Source organism: Palaemon carinicauda, chromosome 17, assembly GCF_036898095.1.
Source record: "Palaemon carinicauda isolate YSFRI2023 chromosome 17, ASM3689809v2, whole genome shotgun sequence".
Lineage (NCBI taxonomy): Eukaryota > Metazoa > Arthropoda > Malacostraca > Decapoda > Palaemonidae > Palaemon > Palaemon carinicauda.
The window spans coordinates 60,913,471-60,928,470 of NC_090741.1; the positions used below are offsets into that span (position 1 = coordinate 60,913,471).

The window sequence follows — 15,000 nt, forward strand, 5'->3', positions numbered from 1 at the left end:
CAATATTTGACCCATTAAACCAGGAGGTGGAACCAAACATTTCTTTGAAACCCACATGTGCAAAATTCTCCTCTGTCCACATACACCTGACAACACTAAGATTACAAAACAATTCTTCTTCGCTTAAGGGGTTAACTACTGTACTGTAGTTGTTTAGTGGCTACTTTCCTCTAGGTAAGGGTAGAAGAGACTCTTTAGGTATCGTCAGCAGCTCTTCTAGGAGAAGGAACTTCAAAATCAAACCATTGTTCTCTAGTCTTGGGTAGTATCATATCCTATGTACCATGGTCTTCCACTGTCTTGGGTTAGAGTTCTCTTGCTTGAGGGTACACTCGGCCACACTATTCTATTTCATTTCTCTTCCTCTTGTTTTGTTAAAGTTTTAATAGCTCCTAAATAAAAGATTTATTTCAACATTCTTACTGTTTTCGAAATATTTCATTTTACTTGTTAATTACTTCTCATTTTTGCATTTCCCTATTCCCTTCCCTTACTGGGCTACTTTCCCTGTTGGAGCATCTAGCTTCTAGCATCTTACTTTTCCAATTAGCGTTGTAGCTTAGCAAGTAATTATAATAATTAAACAAAATTCTGAATAATGTATCAGGTCGTTAGTAAAATACAGTGGGTTAAAGCACTGAGCACTTAGGAGATTAATTAAAATATCAAGTGTTCCTTGAAGATATATACCATGACTGCAACCTCCCAAAAACAAGTTTTCTCCTCTGATCTCCCAGCTAATCTTCTTCCTTAACAGACCACAACCGAATCGGGATGCAAGTCCTCTTATCGGGACACAACTACAGAGTGGACACTGGAATCATAACACCTCTCATGCACTGGTCGTCCTTCTGCCTTGGATTCGACGCAAAAACGGCACAGTTTGTTCTCTTCTTCAATGGAGAGAAATGGAAGAAACGGCAGGTAATCACGTGCAAATTTGTTTATGGATTAAAAAAGGCATATGTTATACTCTCTTATCCTTTACATTCACATCTTCCAGTACAGTTCCATCCTGTTCGCAAAACTAGGCATGCAGTCAATTCTAATAGTCAGGCCTTCTCCATCATGAGGCTCAATACTATACAGTATTCTAGAAGTTTTATTCCAGCTGTTACCAAGTTGTGGAATGATCTTCCTAATCGGGTAGATGAATCGGTAGAACTTCAAAGCGCAAACTTCCAGCAAATGGTTTTTTTTTTTTTTTTTTTTTTTTATGTTGAACAGGCTGACATAAGTCTTTTTAGTTTATATATGAAATATCTGTTTTGATGATGTTGCTGTTTTTGAAATATTTTATCAATTGTTAATTATTTCTCATATCGTTTATTTATCCCCTTTCGTCACTGGGTTATTTTTCCTAATTGGAGTCCTTAGGTTTATAGCATCTTGCTTTTCCAACTAAGGTTATAGCTTACCTAATAATAATAATAATAATAATTATTATTATTATTATTATTATATGGCATGTCACTGTCATGCCAGTTTCCCGGACCAGGGTTCGATTCCCCAGCCGACCAGAGGCTATTATCTTTGAGTTGATTCCCCCTTACTGTAGGTCTCTAATCCCGAGGTATAGAGAAAATCAAGATGTAAAGGTAGTATAATATATGGCTTATTTGAATATGAAAAAACACATCTAAATGTGCAAAATCTATCATCGTTTAAGTGTGTCCGTTAGCAAGATGTCTCAAAAACAGATGAACAGAATATACCGCACGTGTTTCATACACGCTCATACACTGTACCAATTTTGCTTTTTTATCTTATCACCTGCTCTTCCCTGCACTGTTAATAGACCATCCTGTGCTATCATGCTAGCATAAAATTTAAATATCTAAAGGTCACTCATGAATGGCAGAGGCAAGGGACAGTGATACTGCCCTGTTAAGCAGGACAATGCCTTAGTTCACCATATATACTGTACATATGATCAGCGACCAAGGACCCTTCTCCACTCAAGCTAGGATCAAGGAGAGCCAGGTAATGACTGCTGATGACTCAGCAGATAGGGCCTATAGACTCCCCCAAACACCCCATCCTTAGCTCACAAGGATGGTGAGGTTGCAGCGACCAAAAGAACTGAAGAGTTTGAGTGGGACTCGAATCCGTCAGGCGATCGGCGATCACCAGTCAGGGACATTTGACTTTTTGTGACGTTCTTGCTCGGAAGTCGTTGTATATAAACTCTTTGATTGTTAAATGAATTTTAGTTGTATTCACCTCGCCTCTGAGTTATAACCCAACTGGCCCCTCGCACAAGATCTTGTAACATTAATGAACTTCTCGAGATGATTAAAATTTCAGAAATATGAAGCCCTATTGCCCAGTAAACCATTTCAACTAGAGTAGATTTCTCCCAAAAGGTAACCGAGGTTATCAATGTATATATCTGGCAAGTTTCATCAATTATTGCCTCCCAGTTCTTGAGGAATTCCAGTTAGTTTAGATGCTTCAAATCGAGCTACATGTAATTTGAGTGTCCTTGGCGGAGGTATGAACTTTGGTGTTCAAAGGTAACTACTGGGATACGCATTTCAGTTGTTAATAATAATAATAATAATAATAATAATAATAATAATAATAATAATAATAATAATAATAATAATAATAACAACAAACATTTAAGAGGGCCTTTTTTCAAGGGAAGTTGTAATACAATGCCCTACCATGCTGTTATAATCACTAGCCAAGCTGCAACCCTAGCAGGAAAATTAAAATTCTATAAACAGGAAGGTATAAACGATGAATTTGAAAAATAAAAAAACAAAGGTATATACCGTATCCTTTGGATTTAGTCCGCCATAGGCTATACCGTATAGATAAATGTTCATTTCAAACCTACATGCAACATACCACATAAAACAAGTTAGTGATATTTGCATATTATTTGTCATTTCACGCTCTATTAACTGAGAAAAAAATTTGCTCAATAGTATAATTGCTATAATAAAAAATACTGCAACCATAGCAAGAAAAGTAGAATTCTATAAGCAAAAAGGTATAAACCATGAATTTGAAAAAAATAAAATAATAATAATTTTTTTTCTTTTGTTTTGTATCTAATTTTCAAGGGAGGTTGTAATGCAATACCCTATCATGTTGTTATAATCATCATTAGCCAAGCTGCAACCCTAGCAAAAAAATTAGAATTCTATAAGCAAGAAGGTATAAACCCTGAATTTGAATTAAAATAAATAAATAAAAAAAGGTATATGTCGTATAGATAAGTTTTAATTTCAAACCACCATGCAACATACATAGCACATACCACATAGAACAAGTTAGTGATATTTGCAAATTATTTCGTCATTTCACGCTCTATTAACGAAGAATAATTTGCTCGAGTATAATTGCTATAATAAAAAATAACTTCGCTTCTAATTCATTCAAGCTTCCTCACTGCGATCACGCAATGGAATATGAGGTAAAATTACACTGGAAATTGAAATATGACCAAATAGTAATTGAAGAGGACAGTACGTAATTGCAATTAAAAAAAATTGTTGGTTGAGGTAATTAATTTTTCTAAATTCTAATCAAGAATCTGAACTTCAAAAGTTTTCATGTTGAACAGGCTGACGTAAGTCTTTTTATAGTATATATATGAAATATCTGTTTTGATGTTACTGTTTTTAAAAGGTTTTATTTTAATTGTTCATTATTGCTCAGATCGTTTATCTATTTCCTTTTTTCCTTTCCTCACCAGGATATTTTTCCTTGTTAGAGCCCTTGGGCATATAGCATCTTGTTTTTCCAACTCGGGTTGTAGCTTAGCTAGTAATGATAATAATAATAATAATAATAATAATAATAATAATAATAATAAAAATATATGCAAAAGGAAACAATCTGAGAAAATTTCAATCGGTAATTAGAAGGAAATAAATTAGTTAATACTAAACAAAATTACCAAATCAATATAAATTCCCAAATTAATCATTCATTTAAACTATTGGACAAAAAAAGAAAAATATATATATAAATCGTGGCCAAAAACGCCCGTAACTAATTTCACAGAAACATTTTAACGAATATACAAACTAAGTATAATATTTTAACCAAGAATCATACATGAAAAAACTAAAACAAGAACGGGGACTTAGTAGAGCGCATACTTTCTCCACCGCCAGTTTTGTCACTAAGAAAACTGATGATGTTGGATTAGAGAACATGTCATACTATATATCACAAGATAGGCAATTAAATTACGCACATTTTGGCACTAGTTTCATGCAAATCGGATAAAAATTAGCCACAATATGGCAAAACAACGTTTATTTTTACCTTTCCGTGACCTTGGCCTTGGCTTTTGACCCAACCACTACGAAAATCCAATCTAAATTGTCTTTGGATCATGGGCAATTATCCAACCAAATTTCATGAGATTCGGTCAAATAGTTTTTGAGTTATGCGAATCACAAACACACGGACATTCATCATTATTATTATTATTAATAGCTAAGCTACAACCCTAGTTGGAAAAGCAAGGTGCTATAAGCCCAAAGGCCCCAACAGGGAATATAGCCCAGTGAGGAAAGGAAACAAGGAAAAATAAAATATTTTAAGAATAGTAACAACATTGAAATAAATATTTCCTGTATAAACTATAAACACCTTAACAAAACAAGAGGAAGAGAAATTAGATAGAATAGTGTGCCCGAGTATACCCTCAAGCACTCCGAAAATCCAATATAAATTGTCCTTAGATCATGGGCAATCATCCCACCAAATTTCACGAGATTCGGTCAAATAGTTTTAGAGTTATGCGAATCACAAACACACAGACAGACATACAAATCAATAAATACACGCCACGAAGCTGTCGAAGGTAATAAAAAGATCCTATTATACCCAAACATATTCAACTGGTGCGTTTGACGGACGAATTATTCATGGGTAAACTACAAAAGACACACGGAAAATGAGACAGACGCAGCGTTTATTACAACAGAGAGAGAGAGAGAGAGAGAGAGAGAGAGAGAGAGAGAGAGAGAGAGAGAGAGAGAGAGAGTCTCTAGACACGAAGCACCTTCCAAAGTTAATAGGACGGTGATGATTATTTCATGAAGTGCCAGATGCAATAAATGCCATGGTACATTATCACTTCTTTTCCTTCAATTCCTGTAGATTGTCTATCAACCAAGGTTTACACGAGAACACGATGTACAGGACGGAGAAAGATGGAGAAGGCTGACTACAAACAGCGACCCCATATTATTATTATTATTATTAGTGGTAGTAGTAGTATTACTTGCTAAGCAGGATGCTATAAGCCCAAGGGCTCCAACAGGGAAAAATAGCCCAGTGTGGAAAGAAAATAAGATATAAATAAACAAGGAAAGAAGTAATGAACAATTAAAATGGGAAAAGCTGATGGCAAAAAAGAAGAAGAAGAAGAAGAAGAAGAAGAAGAAGAAGAAGAAGAAGAAGAAGAAGAAGAAGAAGAAGAAGAAGAATTCGTTTATTAGAATGAAGTTGTGCGTATGGACCAACGAGGAAAACGTATCTGAAGATTATCAGGTTTATTACCTGTTATAATTTTGCTTATTTTAGTGTCTCTCTTTAGGCAGGAAAGCGAGGCAGCTAAGATCCAAGCAAAATTCAGTGACGTCATCAGAGCGAAATTTAGTGACGTCATTCATGACCAGAGGTTTTATGTCATGTGGGTTCATCAAGATTTGGCGACTTGGCGCCGTAAAACCTATATGTGCCAGATCTTCATTGATATCCACCAGAAGTTCATTATTATTATTACTTGCTAAGCTACAAACCTAGTTGGAAAAGCAGGATACTATAAGCCCAGGGGCTCCAACAGGGTAAATAGCCCAGTGATAAAAGGAAACAGGGAAAAATAACATATTTTAAGAACAATAATATGAAAATAAATATTTCCTATATAAACTATAAAACACTCCAACAAAACAAGAGGAAGAGAAAAAAGACAGAACAACGTGCCCGAGTGTACCCTCAAGCAAGAGAATTCTAATCCAAGGCAGTGGAAGGCCATGGCACAGAGGCTATGGCACTACCCAAGACTAGAGAACAATGGTTTGATTTTGGAGTGTCCTTCTCCTAGAAGAGCTGCTTACCATAGCTAAAGACTTTCTTCTTCCCTTGCCAAGAGGAGAGTGGCCGCTGAATTACATTGCAGTAGTTAACCTCTTGAGAGAAAAACTGTTTTGTAATCTCAGTGTTGTCAGGTGTATGAGGACAGAGGAGAACCTGTAAAGAATATGCCAGACTATTCGGTGTATGTGTAGGTAAAGGTATTGTGAACCGTAACCAGAGAAAAGGATCCAATGTGGTACTGTGTGACCAGTCAAAGGAGCCCATAACCCTCTAGCGGTAGTATCTTAAAGGGTGACTGGTGCCCTGGCCAACCTACAACCTAAAGTAGGTTACTTCTTGCATCTGTATTTTTCAATGTTGATCTGGCTCTAGATTTCCTATCTCAAGCATTATTAATAGCTTTCATATTTCCATTTCCTTTGGCATTAGGCAAAATGAATTATCTTCTTTCTTTTTTCATCATACTACCTTTAACCTTGTCATGGCACAAATAAAACTGTTTGTAATCGGTACTATGCATTGAACTAATTAAAAAATATATATTGAAAGAATAATAACGAAGAAAACAGTTGAATAAATAAAATTTGAAAAAATTAATAAAAATATAAAATAATGCATACATTAATTAAATGTGAAAACCATTATGATCTCGTTTCTTACTTAATTATCACGACAACAGACAGCCATTCAAACAATCAATCCATTAATGTTATATAATTATTTCATGAAAAATATGACATTACTCTCCGTGGCAACCTGTTGGACGTAAGTTAGAGACCAGCTCAACCTTCATAGTTTCTTGTTGTGTCTGCAACCTCACCATCCTCGTGAGCTAGTGATGGGGATTAAGGGGAGCCTATGGATCTACCTGCTGTACCTGCTGTTGAATCAGCAGTCATTGCCTGTTCTTCCCTGGTCCTTACTTGATTGAGAGGGACATTGGGCTCTGATCATATGTATATACAGTCAGTCTCTAAGACACTTAACTTATTCCTTCCCTTTCATCTGCAGCCATTGCCTGGTCTTCCCTGGTCCCAACTTGAGGGAGGGGGGCCTTGGGCATTGATCATATGCATATATGGTCAGTCGCTAGGTCATTAACTTATTCCTTCCCTTTCATCTGCAGCCATTGCCTGGTCTTCCCTGGTCCCAACTTGATGGAGAGGTAGAGTTCTCTTGATTGAGGGTACACTCAGGCACACTATTATATCTTACTTCTCTTCCTTTTATTTTTCTTAAAGTTTTTATAGTTTATATGAGAAAGATTTTTAGTGTGATGTTGCTGTTCCTAAAATATTTCATTTTAATGGGTAATAAATTCTCTTGTGATTTCCTTATCTCCTTTCCTCACCGAGCTATTTTCCCTCTTGGAGTCCTCAGACTTATATCATTCTGCTTTTCCAACAGGGGTTGTATCTTAGCAACTAATAATAATAATAATAATAATAATAATAATAATAATAATTAATAATAATAATAGTAATAATAATAATAATAATACTATTAATAATAATAATAATAATAGTAATAATTATAATATATGATCAGTCTTTAGGACACTAACTTATCCCTCCCCTCAGCCATTCATGAGCGACCTTTAAACCCTTTAATGTTCTCCCTCCTACAGATTCCGACGGAGGAAAACTCGTATAAAACAAGTGAAGTCGAGGAGAGCCCAATCGAACCCACAGGGGATGGCACTTTCACCCCGAAGGGCGAAGTCCTGATGAGGGAAGGAGGAACCATCGTCCTTGGGCAGGACCAGGATGCCCCTCTGTCAGATTTCGACGCAACGCAGTCCTTCAGGTAAGGTGCCATTCAAAGCATGTTTTTGAGAAGCGACTAATCCAACCTAGAATCTTTGACTTGCTCCACTCACAAGCATTGTGATTGGCCGTCAACATACCACAGCTGATTTATGTAAACATAACAATAACATTACAGATTATTGGACGCAACGCAGTCCTTCAGGTAAACTGCCATTCAAAGCATATTTTTGGGAAGCAATTAATTCCAGCCGAGAATCTTTAACTTGCTCCACCCACAAGCATTGTGATTGGCCGTCACCATGTCACCGCTGATTCATGTAAACATAACGATAACAATACAGATTATTGGTAATAATGATACCTTAAAGAGTGACCCACGTTTCTGGCAGGCGAAGCACTGCCATGTACTGCTTGCCAGAACAGCGGAGCAACGAGATAAAGGTTATACCCGAGAAAGCGAGCCACAGCAGAAACGAGACCAATTGCATGGCGGCCAATCACAATACTTGTGGGCGATAACTTGCTCCACCCACAAGCATTGTGATTGGCTGTCACCATGCCACAGCTGATTCATGTAAACATAACGATAACAATACAGATTATTGGTAATTATGATACTTTAAATAGTGACCCACGAGGGTGGCAGGCGAAGCACTGCCATGTACCGCTTGCCAGAACAGAGGAGCAACGAGATAATGTTTATTTCCCAGCGAAGCGAGCCACAGCGGAGCAGAGACCAGTTGCATGGCGGCCAATCACGATACTTGCGGGCGGCACATGTTAAAGATTTTGGACTGGACACAATCACACCCCATATTTCAGGAATTTATTCGATAGCTCTTGCCCCGGCTAAGTAAGAAGGGAAACACATTATGACAATTAGAAGTAAGTAACACACTAAACTCTTAAAATCGACTAAAAGCTACAGTAGGACTACACGTTTTGTATAAAAAAACAATACCAGAGAAATAATTTTCCTTTAAGATGAAACAAAATTCGTAATAGTCCCCCTCCCCCCAACAATGCTAACTCAATTCCTGGTTATCTATTCCAGCCCAAATGATGACCATATTATTTTATTACCCCTAACAGTGCCCTTCTTTTAAGGTTTGAGATATATCTGATATTTCAATAAATTTTAGGTTATACTACAAAAACGAGAATATCCTTGATACATTAGCACTAATGTACATGTCGCGTGAGAGAGAGAGAGAGAGAGAGAGAGAGAGAGAGAGAGAGAGAGAGAGAGAGAGAGAGAGAGAGAGAGAGAGAGAGAGTTATAGTTACAAGGAATTTGGATGTCTCAATTTGCTCTTTGGTCGAGCGATATAGTTTAAGCATTTAGAGTTCTTATGATCTTGTCTAACTTATTCTTGAACTCCTTTACCGTGTCACTGTCTACTACATCCGCTGGAAGTCTATTCCAAGAATTTGCTATTTTGTATGTAAAGAAATTACAACATTGAGTGGTATTGTATCTTTTCAATTCCTGTTTGTATCCGTTACCTCCGGTATGATTTGTCCTGTGAGAGAGAGAGAGAGAGAGAGAGAGAGAGAGAGAGAGAGAGAGAGAGAGAGAGAGAGAGAGAGAGAGAGTAGCAGCTGTGTTTATAGCAAACTACAAGTGATATATCCAACAAATCGTACTCGACCTTCTCTGACAACTTCCACACATTCCACATGAAATTGTGTTTGTTTTTATAACAACGAATAATCAAGTTCATGTCACAATATCATATCACGCTTGGCAATATGCTCCGCCCATGACACCAGTCCAATAAATATACGACAAGGTCCGATTTAGGTTACAAGAAAGTTCTACCTGTCATTTCTTCTTTCGTGATAACTTTGATAAGAGTAAGACGGTGGTGTCATACAACTATTAAAAGTATGAACGTGGCAGTACTCAGCACCGTAGTAACCGAAGAATGGGTGAAAAAAAAGGGCACTTAAAGGTGTAAACGTACTATGTAATTTTGTAGCTCCTTGTTCCAGCTATTTCATAATTTATTCTTGAGGTAATAAAAATAGGGTTATTGTCACATTAAGAGACTTGTTTTTTTTGCGTTTTAGTAAAATCTGTGTAATCTTATTTATACTTTACATAGCTATTCCATAATTTATTCTTGGGGTAATAAAAACAGGTGGTTATGGTTACATTATGAGACTTTCTCTCTCTCTCTCTCTCTCTCTCTCTCTCTCTCTCTCTCTCTCTCTCTCTCTCTCTCTCTGTTTTAGTAAAATCAGCGTAATCTTCTTTATACTTTACATTGCTATTCCATAATTTATTCTTGGGGTAATAAAAACAGGTGTTTTTTTGTCACATTAAGAGACTACTGTAGTTTTTTCCGTTTTAGTAAAATCTGTGTAATATTATTTATTCTTTATTTTGATAAATCTCGTTCACTGTTAAAAAACCCCGTAATTTTAATCGGAAATTCTCCGTAAAAATATACCGCTCTCAGCCGTATTTCAGTAAAATACAGGCGACCGTAATTTTACCCTACTATGTTGTTATCTTTTACGTGTTGGGACCGTAACATCACGCCTATGCGTCAATATATCCGTTTTTAAAACGGTAAATGCCTGGCAACATTTATTCCAGGATTGTACCGTTTTAACGGCAAATTTTAAGTGTTGATTTGATAATCTCTACATTTGTTTGTTGTTTCTTATTTCTAAGTGTGATGTTTGTATGAGTTTCTTAGTAAAATATAAGTATGCGACTATGTATGTGCTGTACAAAAATGTAAATCAAGTTTCATCTCTAAGAAATACCTAACTATACAGAAAACATTGATTCAGTGTCATAACTCCCTTTCTCTACAAATTTTACTATTACCTACACTGTTAAAAATTTGCATTAAAAAACCGTAAATGTCTGGCAACATTTATTCCAGGATGTTTACCATTTGAAAAACAGATATATTAACGTAAAAGAGTGATATTGCAGCCACCAACCCGTAAAATATAATAGCATAGTAAGGTAAAATTACGGTCGCCTGGATTTTACTGAAATATGTTTGACCACAATTTATACTTAAGGAGAATTTCAGATTAAAATTACAGTTTTTCTAACTGTGTACATTCCTAGATCGCAATCATCTGTCACTCAAGTTTTCCATTAATTTGTCAAATACTTTCCCATCAATTTGCTAATTAGTTTCTCATTAATCTGTTAGTTAAATTTCCATTAATTTGGGTAAGATACCATAGAAATTGTCAGTTAAATTCCCATTCATTTGAGTTAGATGCCCATTAATTTGTCAGTTAAATTCCAAATAATATGAGTTAGATACCCATTAACTTTTCAATTGAATTCCCATTAATTTGAGTAAGATAACCTAAAAGTTGTCAATTAAATTCACATTCATTGTTAAATTCCCATTAATTTGAGTTAGACGCCCATTAATTTGTCAGTTAAATTCCAAATAATATGAGTTAGATACCCATTAACTTTTCAGTTGAATTCCCATTAATTTGAGTAAGATACCCCAAAAGTTGTTAGTTAAATTCACATTCATTTAAGTTAGAAACCCATTAATTTGACAGTTGAATTCCCATTCATTTGAGTTACATACCCCAAAATTCGTCCATTAAATTCCCATTCATTTAATATATACCCATTTATTTGTCAGTTAAATTCCCATCAAATTGAGATAGATACCCATTTACTTGTCAGTTAAATTCCCATTCATTTGAGTTAGATACCCATTAATTTGTCAGTTGAATTCCCATTCATTTGAGTTAAGATACACCAAAATTTGTTAGTTAAATTCCCATTAAATTGAGATAGATAACCATTTACTTGTCAGTTAAATTCCCATTCATTTGAGTTAGATACCCAGTAATTTGTCAGTTGAATTCCCATTCATTTGAGTTAAGATACCCCAAAATTTGTCAGTTAAATTCCCATTAAATTGAGATAGATACCCAATTACTTGTCAGTTAAATTCCCATTCATTTGAGTTAGATACCCCAAAACTGGTCTGTTAAATTCCCATTCAAACTTTACTACAAATTTCTTTTTAGTTTTTTTTTTTTTTTCAGCTTAAGAAGCAAGGAGAACTTCAGTCTTCTTTCTCTTAAAAACTTTCGTTATTATTTTCATCACTTCATATATAAGTTACTATTCAATAAATAACTGATCTTAAAAATATTACACAATAATTATCCATTACATTTCATGTAGTTTATTTCCATTTTTCCCTTCCTCACTGAGCTGTTTTCCCCTTTTGGAGCCCTTGTGTTTGTACCAGCCTGCTTTTTCCAACTAGGGTTGCAGCTTGGTTAATAATAACAAAAAGAAGGGCACGCAATAGAGCGCAGACCTACGCCGCGGCAGCTTATTTATCGACCTTCTACTCGACCATGACCTTGACCTTTGACCTTAACGTTCTAAAATTTAATCAATTCCAGCTTTTGACATAACAGTTTATCCCTGCAAGTTTCATTACTCTCCGATTAAAATTGTGGTCAGGAAGATATTCACAAACAAACACACACACACACACACAAACAGAGGGTGAAACATAACCTCCTACATTCGGTGGAGGTACTAATAATAATAATAATAATAATAATAATAATAATAATAATAATAATAATAATAATAATAATAATAATGAAGAGGTAAGAGGCGAAGCGTGATGTATATGTCTAATTGACTTACGCACCATTAGGAAATTAGTTTTTTATGGGACCACTTAGGTGGTATATATAAATATTTTAGTTTTCGATTAGTATTATCAAATGGCATCATATTATGACAAGTCTCAAAGCTTCACCAGAAATTATATTACACAATTGATACTGTACTACTACTACTACTACTACTACTACTACTACTACTACTACTACTACTATTATTAATAGTATTATCATTACTAGTGTACCCGAGTCGTCAAAAATAACTTCTAAATACTTGCGCAGATGCACACACGCACGAACACACAAATTCAACCTCTCCCACCCAAAACCCCCTTCCCTAACTACAACCGGCTGGTTAGGCAATTTGTGGGATACTGTGGTTTCAGAGTGAACCTCTCGTGGTAACCTCACTCCTCCTACTAGGATATGACTACTACTGGTCGCCATGAGCATGGCAGGATATATATATATATATATATATATATATATATATATATATATATATATATATGTGTGTGTGTGTGTGTGTGTGTGTGTGTGTGTGTATGTAGGCTATGTATATATACATATATATAAACATATGAATAAATAAATGCATATATATAAATATACGTATATATAAATATATATATATATATATATATATATATATATATATATATATATATATATATATGTGTGTGTGTGTGTGTGTATACATAAATATATGTATGTATGTTTATATACATAATATATATATATGTATAATATATATACATATATATACACATATATATATATATATATATATATATATATATATATATATATATATATATGTGTGTGTGTGTGTGTGTGTGTGTCAGACTTGTGTTTTATTATATATGGGAGATAATAATAATAACAATAATATATCATTACCATTCTAAATATCATAACCAGTTTCTTAACCTGTCACATCTTTCCCATTCCCTTCAAAACGCTGCTGACGCCAACGCTGACATCACTAACGATGTCACTCCTGACACGAATGCTTGACGTCCTACCAAACCCAACGACGCCACCACAGCGGAGCGGTCGCTGACGTCAACCTGTGGTCGCGTCTCCTGAGCGACCAAGAAATGGCCGCAATCTCGGGATGTCAAAGCAGAATTCCCGGTGACGTCATTGACTGGGATACAGCCCAATGGACGATTGGACCCGATGCCTCTCAGGTAAGCAATCTATTAGTAGTAGTAGTAGTAGTAGTAGTAGTAGTAGTAGTAGTAGTAGTATGATCTTCCTAATCTGGTAGTTGAATCGGCAGAATTTCAAAAGTTCAAACTTGTAGCAAATGATTTTTAAGTTGAAAAGGCTGATATAAGTCTTTATATAGTATATATATGAAATATGTTTTAATATTGCTACTATTCTTGAAATAGTTTATCTTAATTGTTCATCCCGTCTTACATCGTTTATCTATTTCATTATTTCCTTTCCTCACTGGCCTATTTTTCCCTGTTGGAGCCATTGGGCTCATAGCATCTTGCTTTTCCAACTAGGGTTGTAGCTCAGCTAGTAATAATAATAATAATAATAATAATAATAATAATAATAATAATAATAATAATAATAATAACTGAAGAAAATCGATAAATACTTAATTTTTCCTAATAAATAAAAGTTTTTGCCCAAATGACTTAAAATTTTTGTATGATTAAGGGATTATGCATATATTTATACTTTACAGTATATATATATATATATATATATATATATATATATATATATATATATATATATATATATGTATATATATATATATATATATATATATATATATATATATATATATATATATATATATATATATATATATATGTAGACGAGAATGACCATGAATGGGAGGTAAATCAGTTGTTGTTTGCGGATGATACTGTATTGGTTGCAGACGAAGAAGAGAAGCTTGGCCGATTAGTGACAGAATTTGGTGTGTGAGAGAAGGAAGTTGAGAGTTTATGTGGGTAAGAGTAAGGTTATGAGATGTACGAGAAGTGAAGGTGATGCAAGGTTAAATGTCATGTTGAATGGAGTTACTTGAGGAGGTGGATCAGTTTAAGTACTTGGGGTCTGTTGTTGCAGCAAATGGTGGAGAGGAAGCAGATGTACGTCAAAGAGTGAATGAAGGATGCAAAGTGTTGGGGGCAGTAAAGAGAGTAGTAATAAATAGAGGGTTGGTTATGAATGTAAAGAGAGTTCTGTATGAGAAAGTGATTGTACCAACTGTGATGTATGGATCTGAGTTGTGGGGAATGAAAGTGACGGAGAAACAGAAATTGAATGTTTTTGAGATGAAGTGGCTAAGGAGTATGGCTGGTGTATCTCGAGTAGATAGAGTTAGGAACGAAGTAGTGAGGGTGAGAACGGGTGTAAGAAATGAGTTAGCAGCTAGATTGGATATGAATGTGTTAAGGTGGTTTGGCCATGTTGAGAGAATGGAAAATGGCTGTCTGCTAAAGAAGGTGATGAATGCAAGAGTTGATGGGAGAAG

The 15,000-nt window shown here is 35.1% G+C and overlaps 2 protein-coding genes and 1 pseudogene across 2 annotated transcripts in view; 1 reads left to right on the forward strand and 2 right to left on the reverse strand.

The window, feature by feature from the left end:
• The window catches only part of LOC137656812 (mitochondrial thiamine pyrophosphate carrier-like), a 615,169-nt gene that overhangs the window by 276,180 nt on the left and 323,989 nt on the right, over positions 1-15,000 (reverse strand).
• LOC137656101 (uncharacterized) overlaps positions 1-15,000 on the reverse strand; it is a 505,345-nt pseudogene that overhangs the window by 229,693 nt on the left and 260,652 nt on the right.
• LOC137655970 (uncharacterized) overlaps positions 1-15,000 on the forward strand; it is a 59,966-nt gene that overhangs the window by 1,130 nt on the left and 43,836 nt on the right. The window contains exons 2-6 of the mRNA XM_068390170.1: positions 758-924; positions 7,700-7,878; positions 8,231-8,349; positions 8,469-8,694; positions 13,540-13,684. Coding sequence (XP_068246271.1) covers positions 758-924; positions 7,700-7,878; positions 8,231-8,349; positions 8,469-8,694; positions 13,540-13,684 — 836 coding nt within the window. The remainder of the gene's footprint in view (positions 1-757; positions 925-7,699; positions 7,879-8,230; positions 8,350-8,468; positions 8,695-13,539; positions 13,685-15,000) is intronic.